This window comes from Dufourea novaeangliae, unplaced genomic scaffold (genome assembly GCF_001272555.1).
Source record: "Dufourea novaeangliae isolate 0120121106 unplaced genomic scaffold, ASM127255v1 scaffold11, whole genome shotgun sequence".
Lineage (NCBI taxonomy): Eukaryota > Metazoa > Arthropoda > Insecta > Hymenoptera > Halictidae > Dufourea > Dufourea novaeangliae.
In genome coordinates, this window is record NW_015373895.1 from 2,278,566 (window position 1) to 2,295,762 (window position 17,197).

At 40.8% G+C, this 17,197-nt stretch overlaps 1 protein-coding gene across 4 annotated transcripts in view; it reads right to left on the minus strand.

The window, feature by feature from the left end:
• Positions 1-2,640: 2,640 nt before the first annotated feature.
• Positions 2,641-17,197, minus strand: part of LOC107191255 (protein split ends) — a 55,881-nt gene continuing 41,324 nt past the window's right edge. For 2 of the 4 annotated variants that reach the window (XM_015580271.1, XM_015580248.1), the window contains exons 10-16: positions 8,252-8,569; positions 7,782-8,158; positions 6,590-6,862; positions 5,959-6,415; positions 3,923-5,880; positions 3,630-3,823; positions 2,641-3,552 (exon numbers count right to left, since the gene is read on the minus strand). In XM_015580271.1, coding sequence (XP_015435757.1) covers positions 2,874-3,552; positions 3,630-3,823; positions 3,923-5,880; positions 5,959-6,415; positions 6,590-6,862; positions 7,782-8,158; positions 8,252-8,569 — 4,256 coding nt within the window. In that variant the 3' untranslated portion in view covers positions 2,641-2,873. The remainder of the gene's footprint in view (positions 3,553-3,629; positions 3,824-3,922; positions 5,881-5,958; positions 6,416-6,589; positions 6,863-7,781; positions 8,159-8,251; positions 8,570-17,197) is intronic. The other 2 variants (XM_015580264.1, XM_015580256.1) reach the window with 2 other exon arrangements.

Here is a 17,197-nt window from a genome sequence, read left to right on the forward strand (position 1 = left end):
CTTTTTGTAAGCTTATTCTTTACGCTCGATAAACATCCTGATACTTATGAGTGGGAGTGTACAAACACGGTGTCTCTGGAGAAGATAATCTTCCAAAAGGGAATAATAAAGCAGCCAAAAATGTACTGTCCATATTGTGACAAAAACACTTATCTAATGAAAATCTATTTTTTCGCGACTGTAAAGTATCACTATTTTTCCCCGAATACAATGTTTCCAAGAAAATCAAAACACGTGATCTCTCAATAATGTTTATTATTGTTCTCGAACATCTTACGTCATTTTTATCAAGTACAGTGGTCGAAAATTTAAGCTATTATTATTTTATTGAAAATGTAATGAATTAGTTATTGTTACACCTAATAGTATTAATACTCTATGGATGTTGATGTAGGCTTTGTCACTCTTAAATTATTTTATGAAAACTTGAGTTAAAGAGAAGTTTATTTCTTCTACTAAAGACTCTGAAGACTTCAAAATAAACTAATAATTGTGTTACATTTTTATTAATGTGTTAATTTTGTTGTATTCTACACACCTGCTATAAATGTGTAAAATTCGCAGTCTAATCATTAAATTTATAGACTTCCACAATAACGTTGAAAATGACTATTTCTTTCGAAATGTCAAAGCGATAACTCAAATAGTCTATAGGATATTAAACGTATGTTTTTGGAAAGGTTGATCTGAACGAACTTCACACAACGGAAGCATAAGCGTGTTTACGGGCATTATGTTCGCAGAATATCTTTTGCTCCTCGTTCAATTCCCTTAATAAAATCACATTTCTCAGAGACACCGTGTACGTATGCATACAGATGGGAGCACATAGAGATACGCATTTACGGTGTACGTTATCATCGTCCGTAACGTTTTGGTAGAAGCGATTTACGGTTTGGGGTGCAGCGATGTTGCGACAAAAAGCACGTGTTAATTGCTTGTCCGAGGGCTAAGGCTCGCCGTTTGTGTCTAAACGAAGGGACAGACTGTACAGCGCAACTTATGTTTGCATACAAATATAAAATTAGGCTATATAAAAATCCTTTACGTGTTACACTTGGTGTGTTCTCCTCCAATTCCTGTGTGTATGTGTGTGTGTGTGTGTACTTCTTGTATGCTGTGTATAGTAATATCGTGTCTCCATTTGTGATATATGAGTGTGAGTTAACTTATTCTTGATAGTCAGAGCGTACATTCGGGTTCCAGAAAATTTTTCATCTTTAATCAAGTAAAATCATATATCGATTCGCCCGAGAACGACAGTTCAAATCGTCTCTCAATCGCCCGCGTTATCCTCATCGATAAGGGAACGTTATAGTTCGGGAAGATATTCCCTAGTCAGTTCATGGCGTCTATCCCCTAAATGCTAGCTACATCACTTACGCTATAATCTAGATTCTTACAATAGCATACGACAAACTAGCCATCATATACCTACTTGCTCAACTTAAAAATTAATATTGTGTACTATGTACAACACTTAGAAATTACACCTTTTTTTCATTTTTCACTTAAAACCCACTTCACCAAGGAGAGAGAGAAAGAGAGAGAGAAAGAGAGAGAACATCTCGAGCAATCTCGTGAACACGGAGTACACTGTTAGTTGTCCTGTACGCGCATGCGCTTCATACGGGGTTCTCTTGCGTGCATCCACGGAAACATCGTCGCGGACCGAAGGTTACACACTCTTTTTGTCGCACTGATACTACGGTTCAGGCTACCTAATCCCAGACACATCACAGACTCATTCCAAATAAAAACATGTATGCCTTTAACGTTTCATCATCATCATTTAACGATTACATATTCATTATGTACAAAAAAAAAAAAGAAAAAAGAAAGAAGCGTCTCCATTTGTGAACTTGGGCTAGCCTGGACGTTCCACGGGTCGACCACTATTATCATCAGTGTTAATTATCGAACTCAACCCGGCGTCGATCGAAAGAATTTCTACGAACGCGAAACAATACTTGGTCTGCAAAGGCTGTTAACGCATCGAGAGTATCCAACGCATTAAAAGAAAAGAATGAATAATAAAAGAAAGGAATTTCTTTTGACCGACTTCGCTGTATCGCTTCCTTGTTAATTCGGATGTATTTAAAAAGAAAAAAAAAAGAGAACGCACACATAACGATACGTGAAAGTTCGTACAGAAAAATTTAATCACTTTATCATTTTGAATCTGTACAAATAGTTCTTATATCGTGTAAAAAAAAATTAAAATTCTTTCTTCCTCTGCCATTAAGTTTGAAGCGCGCCCGAAAGACGTCCCCTTGGAACAGAATGGCGACAGAAACAGGAGTAATTGCGTTTAAACTAGCTGGTGATAATACGCGTTCCTTTTTAGTACGCGTTTACGTTGCAATATGTAATGCGTACAAAAATATTAATAATCATTTAAAATTACGCTATTGTTATGTTCGAACGAAGGCTTTTTCGCGGTCTGCACGGTCCATTTAAAACAATGCTTTCGTAAAACGTCGTGATCGTTCTGCGTACTGCGGGGGTTGGGGAATGATCTCTTGACTAAAAAATATAATGAAAATACGAAATTTATAAAATATTAAACTCTACGTAAAACGTCGTGCTATAATCTCCATTTGCGGAATTATGAATAAAGTTGTAAAAAAAAGAGGGGGGAGGGGTCGGGGAGAGGGGGGAAGAGAGAAAAAAAAGATTGAAGAGAACGAAACAGAAAATGAAACTGAATCTCCCCAATGCGATCAGAACCTGATGACCAGTAAGAACGCAACGGCTAACACCCGACAAACACTGCTAATCGTGGAAACGTTCGATCGTGACAAAGTGTGTGTAAATACCCTAAGAAACGTGTCACAGCGTGTCGATCTGTACGTGGCTAAATTATTAGATTATCAATCCTCGTCAGAAAGTGGTTCGTACTGGGCAGATAGCAACGGCGCCGGCTCGGCTTGCATTTGTTCCGACTTAGTTACGGAAGCGGAACCGGAAGTCGGGGGTGGCGGCGCTGGTGGCGGGCCAGTATGCACTCCTAACGCACTGAACGGATAGAAGGTGGTTGTAGGAGCTGGTGCAGGAGGTTGCGGAGCTTGATTCGGTGCCTCGTCGACCATCATCTCTCCGCTGGAAGGACTCTCTATATTTCCTCCTATCTTTTCGTCCTTCTCTCCACTAGTAACGTTCCCTCCGTTCCTGTCACCTGTGCTACCACCTTTATCGTCCTCGGATGTACGCATTACTTCGACGATCTTATTCTTTACGTAATCCAGTGGCGAAAGATGGGGCTTGTTGGAAGGGGTTCCGGAAGTCGAAGTGGCAGTGGTTGTTTCGTACAAACGACGTCCATAATGATTGGTACCTGCTTCCGGTGGCGACACAGGCTCGACTGAATGGAACTGTTGCTTTCCTACCACGGACGCAGTCTGTTGCTGTTGTTGTTGTTGCTGTTGTTGCTGCTGCTGTTGTTGTGACTGCTGTTGCGTCACACGGATTATCTGACGTTCATCTCCAGCTTTAACGGATTCGGACTCGTTGGCTTTTCGCCTCTTCCATTGATCTTCCGAAATTTGGTACCTACTCGAATTATTTCATCATAAACATCTCATTGCTTTTCACTGAACAATTCAAATTACGTTCTACCCGTGACTCACCCGCTATAAGATCTATACGAGGAATGCGGAGGGCCGTAATCTTTAGAAACAATGTGGTCCACATGTTCTCCAAGAGTAATCGGCTTGTTTCCACTTCCGTTACCGCTTCCCGCTCCGCTATTCCCTCCGTTACCTTCGCCAGCAGGACTATGAGCCATCCCATTAGGTTCTGCCGGTGCTTCCCGATGGAATCCCTGGAAAGTTTTCTATCGTATAAAACACATTCGCGCACGTGGCCGGCGAACAAGGGAAGCACAGGTGACGAGAGATAATGCGAGGAATTTCTAACGTACCTGGAAAAGACGATCGCCCGGTCGTTGCGGCTGGGAATTTCCACTAGTGTTTTCAACGCTCTGATTAATTTGGTGAGTTATAATAGCATCTATTAAACTGGCGGCGGTTAAGGTAGACGCTGGCTCGTTCTGCGGCTGGCTTGAGGAGGACTGACTTTGCCTAGACGATGATTGCTGCTGTTGCTGCTGCGATTGCTGCGGTTGTTGATGTCTCGATGATTGAGTAAACCCACTGTTCATTAACCTGCTAGCGTCCCTATCAAGCTGTTGTTGTTGCTGGTCTCTATATAACTGCGCCATATGCCTCCTCTCAGCTTCCATTCTTTGCTGCTGCTGAATATGCTGTTGAAGCTGTTGCTGTTGCTGTTGTTGCTGTTGCTGTTGCTGTTGTATATGCATGTCCCTTTCTCTTTGCTGTTGCACGGCCAATCGATGCTCCTGATGTTCCTTCTCTCGCTGTGCAGCGGCCGCAGCCATTTGCTGGTGTATTTCCTTTTCTCTCTGCTGATGGACGGTAAGACGGTGATCGGGGTGTTGTATATCTTTCTCTCTCTGTTGCATAGATAATCGGTGCTCAGCATGTTGCGCATCTTTTTCTCTCTGCTGAGCTAATCTGTGCTCTTGCTGCTGAATTTCCTTTTCCCGTTGCAACCTATACTCTTCTTTCTCGCGTAGATGAACCAAATCGCGTTCTCTGTCTCGATCCCGTTGGTGATGATGAGCCACCGTCATTCTGTGATCCGCCTGATGCATAGCCAAGCGATGCTTATCACCATAACGGTCGGCTAATAGCCTGTCCGCCATGGTCTTGCCGAGACCCTCGTGGCTGCTGCTAACAGACGCGGGGTGGCTGTGCGGATGGGGAACTGGAAGACTCGGTTGTTGCACGGCGACATCCACTAAACTGGAAAAGGCTTCCAGTCCCGGTGGTGGAGGTGGGTAGTGAATCTGTTTCTGAGGATTATGCCTCTGGATGACTCCCTGACGGGGTTGCGTATGCGACTGCGGGGGCGGAGTGCTTGTGTAGTACAACGTCGATGGCGGTTCGTTTTTGTTACTGCCTTCCGACGTGCCAACACTTCGGCTGCGCGCGTGCATCTGTTGGCTGGTTATGTAGTCGTTCATGATGATCTGTCTGGAGGATAGCTGTTGCTCCATCGTGTAGCTAGGTGGTGGCCGCCCGGGATAAGAATTGTATTGATTACTATGTGTCACTACGACTGCAGCGGTTCCTGCTTGACTTTGGCCTTGTCCAGGAATGTTGCCTGTCGTTACGGGCGAGTGTCTGATAGTTCTGTGATAATCGTACATGGGAGCGCGTTTGTCCACCGCGAAGGGATGGACAGGAGTGCCTTGGGTTATGGAACCCGTTTCTTTAGGTCCTTGATTATTGGAGGCATTAACGACGCCGGTGCCGCTGGTAACGTTCTGCGTGCCAGTGGCACTGACAGGGTTTCCTGGAGGCGTCATTTGTCTGAGAAGACCCTCGTAACGCGCGCTGGACACGGGTGTACCGTGCGTGATGGAGCCACTCTTGTGAACAGGTGTCCCCATACTGTTCAATTTGGGTGACAGTTTTGGATGAGGTGGCGGCACGGCGACCTTATTCATTTTAGGTGTCAAAGGTGCCTGAGGTCGTGGGGAAGAAGCATAAACCAATGGGCTTTTTGCACTACGGCTTTGCTCTGGATGAGCGTGATGATGGTAGTAAGCGCCGGGAGAAGGTTCTGGACGATAGAGGGCAACCGTCGGTGGCTTATGAATGGGCTGCAAGGAATGATTGTATTCTTGTTGTTGCCTTGGTTTTTTAATACTCAAGTCGAGGGTGCCTTCGGTCTCTCGCAGCGCTTGTTGCACTTGCATCACGATTAATCCTTCCTTTGGAATCAAGTCCGACGATGAAGACTGACTGCTTGATGCCGCTGGTGGACAGGGGGTAATTGTTGCTTGCATTTGGCCTGGAGAGAATTGTCGAATACAGTTCCTCAAATAAAATACAACGGAACTGTATAAATATTTATCCTAATACTACTTACCAATTTGTTGAGGACTAGGAGCAGAACGATGTCCGTGATGAGGACCCGACACAACCGACAATGTAGCCAAATTCAAGTCCCTCGACATAGTGGTGTTTGCCATAGAATTTGACGGCTTATATTCTCGCACGAATGTAATGTCGTTCCGGTGATCGGTCTTCAATATACTGGATATAGTTGGCGTACCAGAATTGACTGGCACCGAGGAACCCCCGGTACTAGCTGGACTGTTTGGATTGCGTTTCAATTGCATCTCGATAACACCAAGCATAAGATCTTTAACGGTTAGAGGATTGGAGTTGCTGGTGGTTGATGGAGGCGAATGCGAAGGCGGTGGAACTTGTTGATGTGATTGTTGGTGTTGCTGGAGTTGTGTCGAATTGTTGGCAGTTGTCAGGGTTACAACGACGCTACTATTTTCTAAATCGGCACCTCCCTGACCTTCGTCCGCCGTCTCCTGAAACAATCAGCGAACCTCTATCAGACGGCCCAATCAAGAAACAAACTTTCTTCGTTTTTTAACAATCGGAAAATAAAATGGCAATGCAAACGCTCAAATAATATTTATAACAATCTAAAGCTGTTTCTCTTCTTTTTTATAACTCAGAGGCGACAGGAAATTTGGTCTTACCGTGGCTGAACTATCGTAATCTTCTCTAGCGCTAGCTGAAGCAGCATTGCTACTTCCGCTGGTGGAAGACTGTTGTGACGAACCTATGCTTACCGGTGGTACTAAAGATACCACAGCAATGTCCGCCAGCTTGTCGCCAAGCTTTTGGTCTGTCGTTCGTGGAAAAGATATAGGCAAAGTCGTAGACGCGGATGCACCTGGTGTTCCTGGTGTTCCGCTTGACATATTATTCGCTGGGCTGCCTGCGCTGGCTGTGTCGCTTGAATCGTGAACCTACAAATAGGAATCGCGATGTAAAAAATGTTTCTAGTTTAAGTTTATTATTATTATTCAGTATTCCAGGAAGTTCGTGTTTCTACAGCATGTCTCATTATTACTTCAGTCACATTAATCATTCATTTACATGATTATAATGCAGTTATGAGTGAATAACATGTTAGGAATTAGTTCTTCCTATTAGCTTATGTATTTCAAGATTTTCTAGCCGTAGGGCAGTATAAATGCAATACAAAGTCAGAAGAGATTTAACCTTTTAACCATGGAGTTCGCTAACCGAAAGCGCACTCTGAACATGGGTCATTCCACGCCAACCGGGACGATTTAAAGAGAAAATTTTCGATCATGCCTCCGATTTTCTTGGAGTTTTTTTACGTGTTCTGTATGGCGTAAAAACATGTGTGATTTTTTTTCTTTCTTTTTTTTTTTTAAATTAATATTTCAGAAAATATAAACGATTAAAGATTGCACAAAATGCTTGAAATTGGAAATCAGTTTACATTCAAACATCAATATTTTCAGTTCTGTTTAGTTTACAAGCTTCATATTAAGCTCGTGACATTTGAATGTAAGTGGACTTTCAATTTTAAGCATTTTATGCAATCTTTAATCGTTTATATTTTCTGAAATATTAATTTTAAAAATCTGAGAAAAATCACGCGTGTTTCTACGCCATACAGAATACGTGAAGGTTCTTCAACAGAATTGGAGAGGTGATCCAAAATTTTTAGTCCCGGTTGACGTGGAATGACCCACATGTTACGTTATATATAACATACGTGATGAATTAACTCGTCTTACGCGCTGGAGAAGCATTTTCCAATAACAATTGACTTGATTTAAAAGTGACTTTTCGAAGGAAACCGCATGAACTTTTCGGAATATTTAATAATTATAAAAACACGTCAACGCTAACCGCCAGCTCGTCGCAGCTACTCGTACTACTCCCGCTCTCTTCTTCATCCGTCAAGCAAGGTCTCCTATCTTCGCCCAAAGATTGATAATACTCGGCGACCACTTGATCCAGGCTAAGTTTCTTTCGGTACGCGAAGTAGTAGTTCTTGCATTGATGGTTCGTCTTCCCAGGGATCTGTTCGGCGACCTTTACCCAGTTGGTGCCGTGTTCTCTAAGGGCTCTTCTGAGCTGTTCCAGTTCCTCGTCCGTCCACTGCCGGACTAAGGAATCGGTTGTGTCTTCGGCGACCTCGCTGCCACCAGTTAGGTGCGGCGCTAGACGTCGAGATATTCGGTTAAAGCAGGCTGAACAGCATTTTGTCACATTGCTAGGTATTTCTAAAAAAAAGAGAGAGAGACAAACAACTGTTAAATAAATTACTATATGGAACAGATGAATTTTCTTTTGTGAGACTTTGAAGCAATACTCACGGAACTCTTGGATAATCGGGTCACGAATCTCAGCCGGTAGATCAAGCCACTTGGCGGGCAACGCTCTCAGTCGTTTCACTCTGGTCTTCGAGCTGGCGTTGTTCAAATTCGGGCAACCGGGCAAAGGACATGCGGTATACCGTCCCCTGACAGCTTTACACCGGCAGGTGTTACATACACGTGCACCGGGTACTACTTGATCTTCTCGAAGTCCATACTGGGACGCTTGACTTCTAGGTAGGGTCCGACTTTGCGCGCTGCCTTCGACTACGTTCTGGCAAACTGTGCATGCGTGTGGTCCGATCTGTCTGCTGCCTTCTGAAAAACAAACGAACGTTCATCGTCAGTGACGACAACGTGGACAGCTGTTCGATTGGAAGTCGAAAAATTCTATGGGCTAAGATATTGGAAATCTCTGCCGAAAAATTTCGAGTATTTTTTGCATATTCTTGGCGATAAAGTTAAGTAAATACAGTTAATCACGGTCGGAGATGGAACTCGAGCGAAAACACGAGACAGTACCGCCGGATTGCTGGTTAACTAATTAAGGGTGGCCAATTAAAAACTTCTCTCGCCCGCGGTCGCAAACATTGGCGCAGAGAGGTAAGAGACATGGTAAAATCGCTTTGATGGTTTTACCCGCGATGCTAACCCCGCCCCACAGGATGAAAAATTTAAGTTTATTCTCCTGACAATTATCGCGAATCGCGGGGCTCATTTGCTGAGTAGTCGACCGGGTGAAAAGCGGTTTCGACCTAGAAGAGACTGTTGAAATTATTCACAGGTTACAGCAATGTTTCGGTATTAAAAGTTTTTTTCTGATATTCGTAGAACCATCAGAACGAGAAACGGAACATTTTCAAACTTGATTTTCGTCCGTGGCTTGAGACAACCAATGACGCGGGTGTAACTTAGAAAATTTCTCGTACGAAATTCATAGCAATACTCTTGTACAGGGTGTAACAAAAATGTTGGAGAACCTGTTTTTCTTTAGCAAAAATGTTATCCGAGGCTTTGTTAACGAGATATTAACGAAAAATTCCGACCAATCAGAGTTCCGCCGGCAGACTCAAATGTTAAGCTGACAAATTTCAGTAATTCCTGATACCAAATGGTAGGAGGTCCTTTTCCTACGACACCTTTTCCCCTAGGTTACCCTTACGAGCAAACTCAGCTTGCACTAGGAGAAAAGTGATGTAGGCGAAGTGCCTCCTACTATTTAGTGTTGGGCGTTACTGAAATTTATGACAAATTAACATTCGGTTTAACATTTATTTCAGTTTTTGAGATAAATTTACCAAGTGGTAGGAAACTTTTCTTCACGTCACTTTTTCCCCTAAAGGTAGCCGAGTTTGCACGTTAGTGTACCCTCAGGAGCAAACACGGCTTCCGCTAGGGGAAAAAGTGGCGTAAGAGAAGGACCTCCTACCATTTGGTTTCGAAAATTTCTGCAATTTTTGTCAAATTAACATTCATTTTATTATTTATTTCAGTACTTGAATTAAATTTACCAAGTGGTAAGAGGCCCTTACTCTTTCGCTAGGGAAAAAAAGTGGCGTAGGGAAAAGGCCATCTACCATTTGAATTCGGAAGTTTCTGAAATTTATGCCAAATTACCATGTATTTTAACACTTATTTCCACTTATTTCAGTACTTGAAATAAATTCACCAAGTGCTAGGAGGCCCTTCCCCTACGCCACTTTTTCCCCTAGCGGAAGCCGAGTTTGCTCGCGAGGATACAAAGTATAGGAAACATATAAATACGTGGAAGACACGCGGCATTGTGAACGTAGTCACAAAAAAATACCGTTCATGGATTTTCTGAACGTATTGCTAAGAATTTTTGCGAACATTCGGCAATTCGCATATTAAACTCGGTTATGCTATAATCTCCGGAGAGCTGTCACGCTGCACTCGTGTCTTTCGGAACGCACGAGGAAAATTATTGTTGACGCAGGAACGCCGATGGTATTGGGTATAACCAAGAGGAACGGACCGGGGGCTGGTGGAAGAATCGTATGCGTCGGGCAATCATACAAACGCTATACGCGGCGAACGTTCGCGACACTGATTGGCAGGTAATCCCTGGAGCGAGAGAAATTGCCTCTGATAATATAGCCGCTGCGTGCGGACCTGCCATCAGGACTAATTTTATGCTACTTGTCCGGAACCGAACGGATTAATTGACCGAAAGGGCTCGTACTATTCCCTATCGTCCGACCTGATCAGTGTGAATTATCGAAAAGCGGCTTGCTCTTAAATAGTCTTCCTTTGTCATTGTTTTAAGAAATATACAGTGGCTCGCATTGAAAATCGTCCACGACCTTTCTTTCGTTAATTTTCTATACAGAATGTAATATAGAAACATTGATGTTTAATAGATTAACAGCTGTAGAAAACAGTAGAGGCCATCCGACTAGAATTCATCCGCCGATTTGTATTTAGTAGATTTTACAATGGCGAATAAGGAGCGATGGTAGTGAACGATTTTCAGTGTGAGTCACTGTATGGATATGGTTTGCCGTAGAGTTCCCGAGATGATTTAATAAAATGTCTATAAAATGTCTATAAATAGTCCATTATTTTTTGGGGAAAATTTTGTATTTGCACTGAAGTAATTCAAATTCCTATGCTATCTTGACCACCTCATACCCAATGCACATGGCAATGTACAATAATTTTAACGTTTTTTCTTCTAAAATTTGAACCTTGTTGTCTGCAACAATAGAATTTCACAACAAAAAGTTGATACTTGAAAGAAAAGAAGGCAGGTCTGAAGAGGGTAATAATGATCGTTGCTTGTCTCCACGATTCTTTATCATTTCGGCTACAAAGGAGAACGAAAAGATATTCTGTGTTTAAACTTATTACCGTCGTATTGAAGCGATGGTAGATTATTTATTTGTACATCTGACACATAGGCCTTATAACGTTTGAGGTCGAATAGGTCGAAGAAAAGTTCGCCTTTGAAACAGATTGTATGGTTTATTGATTCTTGTTTATGTATATAATTTAATATGCAGAGTGTTACGCAACGGGTAGTACAACCGGGTACAGGGTGATTCTACGTGAAAAAATGAGACGAAAATATAGAATAAAATTTTTTCATTTGAGACGTCGTTTTCAAGAAAATCGACTTTGAAAATCTGCTGGACACACGTGCAGTTGAATAGGACTTGGCTAGCGCGTTTGTTCGTTGCATTCCATTTCTACTTACTACCAGAACGAATACACATGTTTCAAATTAATGTTCAAAATCAATTTTCTGAAAAACGGAGTCTCAAATGAAAATATTTTATTGTATATTTTCGATTTATTTTTGCACATAGATTCACCCCATACCCGGTTGTATATATCACTAGTTACACAACACGCTGTATAATAAAATCTAAAATATGATATAATATTATATAAAATTGGTCTCGTAATGTAATAAATTTACGGTTTTATTGAATAAAACTTCATTCGATCATGAAATTATAGTTACGAAGAAAATGATTCATTATCGAAAAATGAATTACCACCGATTATAAATACCGAATGTATGAATATCACTTGTTATTCGAAGTTCATTCATTTCTTTATTTTATTATCACGTCAAAATATTAATTTATTTTGTTATTAGAAATTTGCCCAATACCGAGACACAGTACAGCAAAATGGGCCGAGGGTGTCCAGCGAATTTTCGAAGCAACTCGAAGCATGGGCGTAGCCCTGGGGGGGGGGGACACTTTCACCCCTGGGCGGAAAAAAAGTGACTTTCGCCCCACCCGACAAGAAAAAAATTGGATTTTGACCCCCCCCTTCCCAGAGTTACCAAATTTTTGCGTAATATTTAATATTGCAGTATAATTTGAAAACGCATACATTGTGAACGATTTATGACTAAAAACAATATAAAGTGTCTGACTACGTACAGCCTTTTTCACAGTAGCAGTCGACGTGTTAATATTTTTGCCCCCCACCCCCTGACTGATAACCTGGCTACGCCCATGGCTAGAAGTAATGACGATTATTTTACTCAACATTGTGCGGAAGGGCGTTCAAAGCGGGTTCGAGACTGAAAAACCGCCGATAACCGACACGATATGCAATTGGAAACGACGCGGGACGAAATTACACGAACCAGGAAGCGGCAATGCCCGCGGGAAAAGAAACACGAAGCTGTTTCTCCCCGATTCTATGTCCAAGTGTCGAAGGCCGCGGGGGAGGAAGGGGGCAAACACCGCGATGGGAAGAACGGTTCTCCCGTCCCCTCGTTCGAGCGATATCAGGCCGAACGGGCTTGAAAAAAGAAAAATAAGGTATTAGCGTCTATGGGGAAGACATTTAGCTACGTGCTAATTAAGCCGGTGCGAACCGAACGACAGCGGGTGTATTTGGAAAGTCGGTGGAGGCGAGGCTTAGATTTTGGCCTTCTGGTGGTAAGATGGAAAACTACTGACAGTGGGTTCGTCAAATTTATAATTGCTTACAGTTCATATCAGGGCTTGTTAAGGCGGTTAGGTCGATCCAGACGATGTTAGGTCTATTCTTATGTTACGAGCCAGGGTTAAACGACTGCGAAAGCCGAGGAATGACGAATTTGTTTTTTTTTTATTAGTTTGTTGTGTGGACGAACTTGAGCCTATTTCATCTCAGGGAGCCATTAGGATGGTTCGTATGGGCCTCGTAACTTTACGAATTCGGTACACTTCGAGTGGTAAAAGTGTGCCTTTGTGGGTTCGCTTCTAGCTGGGAATTTAGATATTATTCTAGAGTTGAAATGAACAACACTGAATTATAAATATATAAATGTATATAAAGTATATTCAAGAAAGTAAAGGTTTTAGAAATGTTAATGTAAGTTGTTGTCGCGGAAGCTAATTCCAACGTTCTCGGTTTTTACGCACTGAGAAATGCGGGGGCTTCTTGTACAGCGTTTAGTTTACTTTTAAAATGCTTGAAAGGGACTTTAATGCCCGATTTCACTAAGTAGATTTCTGGTATCAGTATGACCCGCTGATGAGCTGTACGCGTCCCTTTTTATACCCCGAAAATCGAATCTAAAAGTAGTGGGGGACATGCCTGTTCCTCCACGGAAACTGTTTTCCAAGAAAATCTGATGCATTCGAACTTCCGATAGGGTTAAGAGGTCACGAGAGTGTCTTCGTACGTAACACTTATATCTCGTCTGTGACGTCGGGGACAAACTCCGAGTTCCGTGTCGGTTAAACAGTGCACACTTATCGACAAATCCGTCCATCGAAAATCGATTTAGGCGCCACCTCGGTAATCGCACTGTCACTTTTCACTTCAAGATTTGAATTTAGAAACCTTGTTATTCCTATGTTTAAATAATAGGTGGCACCGAAAGATGCCAATTGTTATTGAATTTGAGATAAGTTAGAAGGGGCTCGAAATTCTTTGGCACTTGTCAAAGACGTGTGTCAAATTTCTTTGCAATCCGTTCCGTATCAGGTTATCCAAGTTAGTATTGAAAAGTACGTAGGAAGATGACAGGATGTTGTAGAAATTTGGGGGAAAATATACAGGTAAAAGATAATAATTAATAACTTTAATTATAGTTTTTCACCTCACCTTCTGCAAACATTCAAGAAAATTTGATAATTTTTGAAATATTTGATAATATGAATTTTGCATCCTGTGAAATTTATACGCAGCGGGTGTGGGGAATCAAGGTGAAAAACACAGTCGACTGTACGTCGTACACACAGTACAGAGGGTCCTATGCAATTTGGCAGTGCTTTTAATCGGTATTAAGTAAGTAGAGAAACAATTTCACTCGGGAAATTTAAATAGTTTTGAATGATTCTTCACGTGGTCATTTTTCTGTATCTCTAAGGTTCTAGTGTTTTGCGATCAGAAATTTTATTTGTGCATTTCAGCGCCAGGATATTTCAATATTTTGAATCCTCAGTCTGACCAATGCATTCAAGCATGATGAAGTTGTTAGTAAATATACACGAGCGAAGACTTACAGAGGAATGGGTAGGGTCAAATGGAATATTGTAAAATTGCAATTAAAATATTCCTTAACTACAGGCGATTCGTCGTCTGAGACGAGTCTGAATTTTTATTTTTCACATTTCGCAGCTACGCGAAGCGATAGGTAGCCAACGTTACCACGGGAACGCGGCCGGAAAACTCGCGCTCTGATTGGTCGGGGTTTTTCGTTAATATCTCGTTAACAAAGCCCCCGATAACATTTTTGCTAAGGAAAAACTTGTTTCAAATCACGTCACAAGTCTTCCATTTCAGAGACCTGCAACATTTTTGTTACACCCTGTATAGAAGTCTGTGACGTTGACCAAGCAACTCAAGGTATCGATTAATACCTTTCGAGTTTCCGATTAAACGATGTAAATTAAAATATCGAAAATATAATTTTAACACGATAAAGTTATTAATTTTATGTTTGATGAATACGAGTATTATTCATGAAATGGTATGTCACGAAAGGGTGGGTGAAGAACGACATGTGGGGCAACAACAAATGATTTCGGACCACGCTCATCGTCTAGGATTCGTAATGATTATACTGCGGATTTTTATGCAAAATGACATTTTCTAAAGCAATTCATACAGAGAAGTGCAATATTATACATTCTTTATTAAGTATCATATTAGATCCAATCGAGATGCGTGAAACAATAAATTCCCTCCCCGTATTCGCCCTTTTGTAGCGGTAACTCGATGTCACGAACGTCTGTTGAACGAGCAAAGGGTCAGCTAATGGGCTGGACCAACGAGAGAACGCTAGTAACACGCGTCCCCCACGAATATCCCGTGTCTCCACCTTAATAAAATATTCCCTTTGATTCAGGACGCACCGGTTGTTCATTACAATTACCCGCGGAGAGTAGAAAGAACCGACGATTAATTTAATTCGATGAGGAGAATCGCCAATTACTCGGTGTTACCCTGAGCTAATTTTTCGCGATATTCGTCTATTTGTTGATTCGTTTATGAGAAACGATCCCATTGTTACAAAAAAAGAGGGCAAGATTACGTAAATCGGTTTGTAGTATCGACGGAGCATACAAATAGCCAGGGACGTTCCTGCGTAGTTGGCCGCCTGGGTGCCGAAACGATATGGCCGCCCTTATTAATTTAATATTATTTAATTACTGCTGTGTTTACTTTTATATCTATATAAAAGTATGTTTAATTATGCTTTATCTAAGCATCATATGGTATAAAAGTATGTTTAAGTAGTTTTAATCTATGTAGATGCATAGTTTTTTAACAGTTATTATGGAAAAGGAATATTTTCTAAGTTCTTTTTTCATAAAATAAAACGAAGATCCTTAAAAAAGAAATGGTGTTATTTAAGATGAATATTTTATTCTACATATAACTACAAAACTAACGTACAGTGTTTGTAATAATGATATTATAGTTGATAATAGAGACTATCAATAACCTACACGAATTTAATCCAATAAATATGGCTAAATATCATATGCTGTTTTGGGCTGTATATAAAGAGAGCTCATTCTTGTATACGAGTAGTGTTATAAAGATTACATATAACATTAATTTGATTGAATTCTGTTTGTTAAAAATTTGAAGAATCATCAAAAAAAGTTTTGATTGTTATTCTTATTAAATTTTACATATAATAAATGGTCTTTGGCCGTCTCTGGCACCTTTTCTCTGGGGCACCTTTTGCACCCCCACCAGGAACGGCGCTGCAAATAGCGACAAAAATTAGAATATTCCAGTACTACTACCCAGACACTTCGTATACATGTAAAATGTACTGGATACTGGATAATAGCGCGTCTGTCCATTGCGTTTTGTTTCTACTTACTAGCCCTAACGAATACAGGCGTTTCGGTTTAATTTTCAAAGTCGATTTTCTCGAAAACAAAGTCTCAAATGAAAAAATTGTATATTCTATATTTTCGACTTATTTTTTCACGTAGAAAAATGTAATCTAATTACAGAAACCCATGGAAATGGAAATTCACCAAAGTAGAGTTACAGTATATGCGATTTTGTAAAAAATTGGCTAAAATAAAAAGATTAACAATGTTTCAGAGAATGTTTACTTTTAATCCGATAAAACCGTTCGCACAACAGAGAACATAATTTTTGTTTATCGGAAAATAGAAATTCATTTATTGAAACGTGGTCTTCTGTAAATGTTGTTGGTTCAATAATCATGATTAATTTCGTCTATCAGATAACACAGCCACGCGTGATGCTGCATCGAACCCATTCAAGGGCTCCGATCGAACAACTCTGATAATGTGACTAAATGGCGCGAAATATATTCTTTCGAGATTACCGAAAAATCAGTCAGTTTGCTTTGGTACGAGCAACGTGTCAGCATAAATTGAATAAATCGAGTTGCACACGACGGGGATGCCAATTAACGATCGAGCAAATACCTCTCGTTGCACGTTTCAAGGGACAAACAAACGGGGGTTGCGCTGCTGTGCTCGTTAATCCATCCGTTACAAAATATATGTATATATATATATATATATATATGTATATATATATATATATATATGTATATATATATATATAATATTACGGTTGAAACGAATACTTTTCTATGTTGAGTAGTTTTAAATTGATTAGTGCTCTTCAAGTTGACACTCAATTTATCGATATCTGTACGAAGTACATAAAGTGCCACCTTTCTCAAAGCCAAGGATTTGAAATTTTTGAAGATGTTCACACGACAAATAATTTTAAAGGGATCGCTTGAGCGTTAAAAAGAATTAATTCGCAGACAAAAAATTCGCAGAAAAGGTACAGTCCTTAATTAAAGTAGTGATATCTGAAAGTGGCGGATAATTGTAATCAGTGATGTGATCAAGGTCAATATGTACTCACGAATCCAATTCAATTCCAGTACAAAAGTGTCATTTCATGGGATTCTATTACTACTTGTAAGAGGTAATATTTCACTTTGTGTATTTATAAATA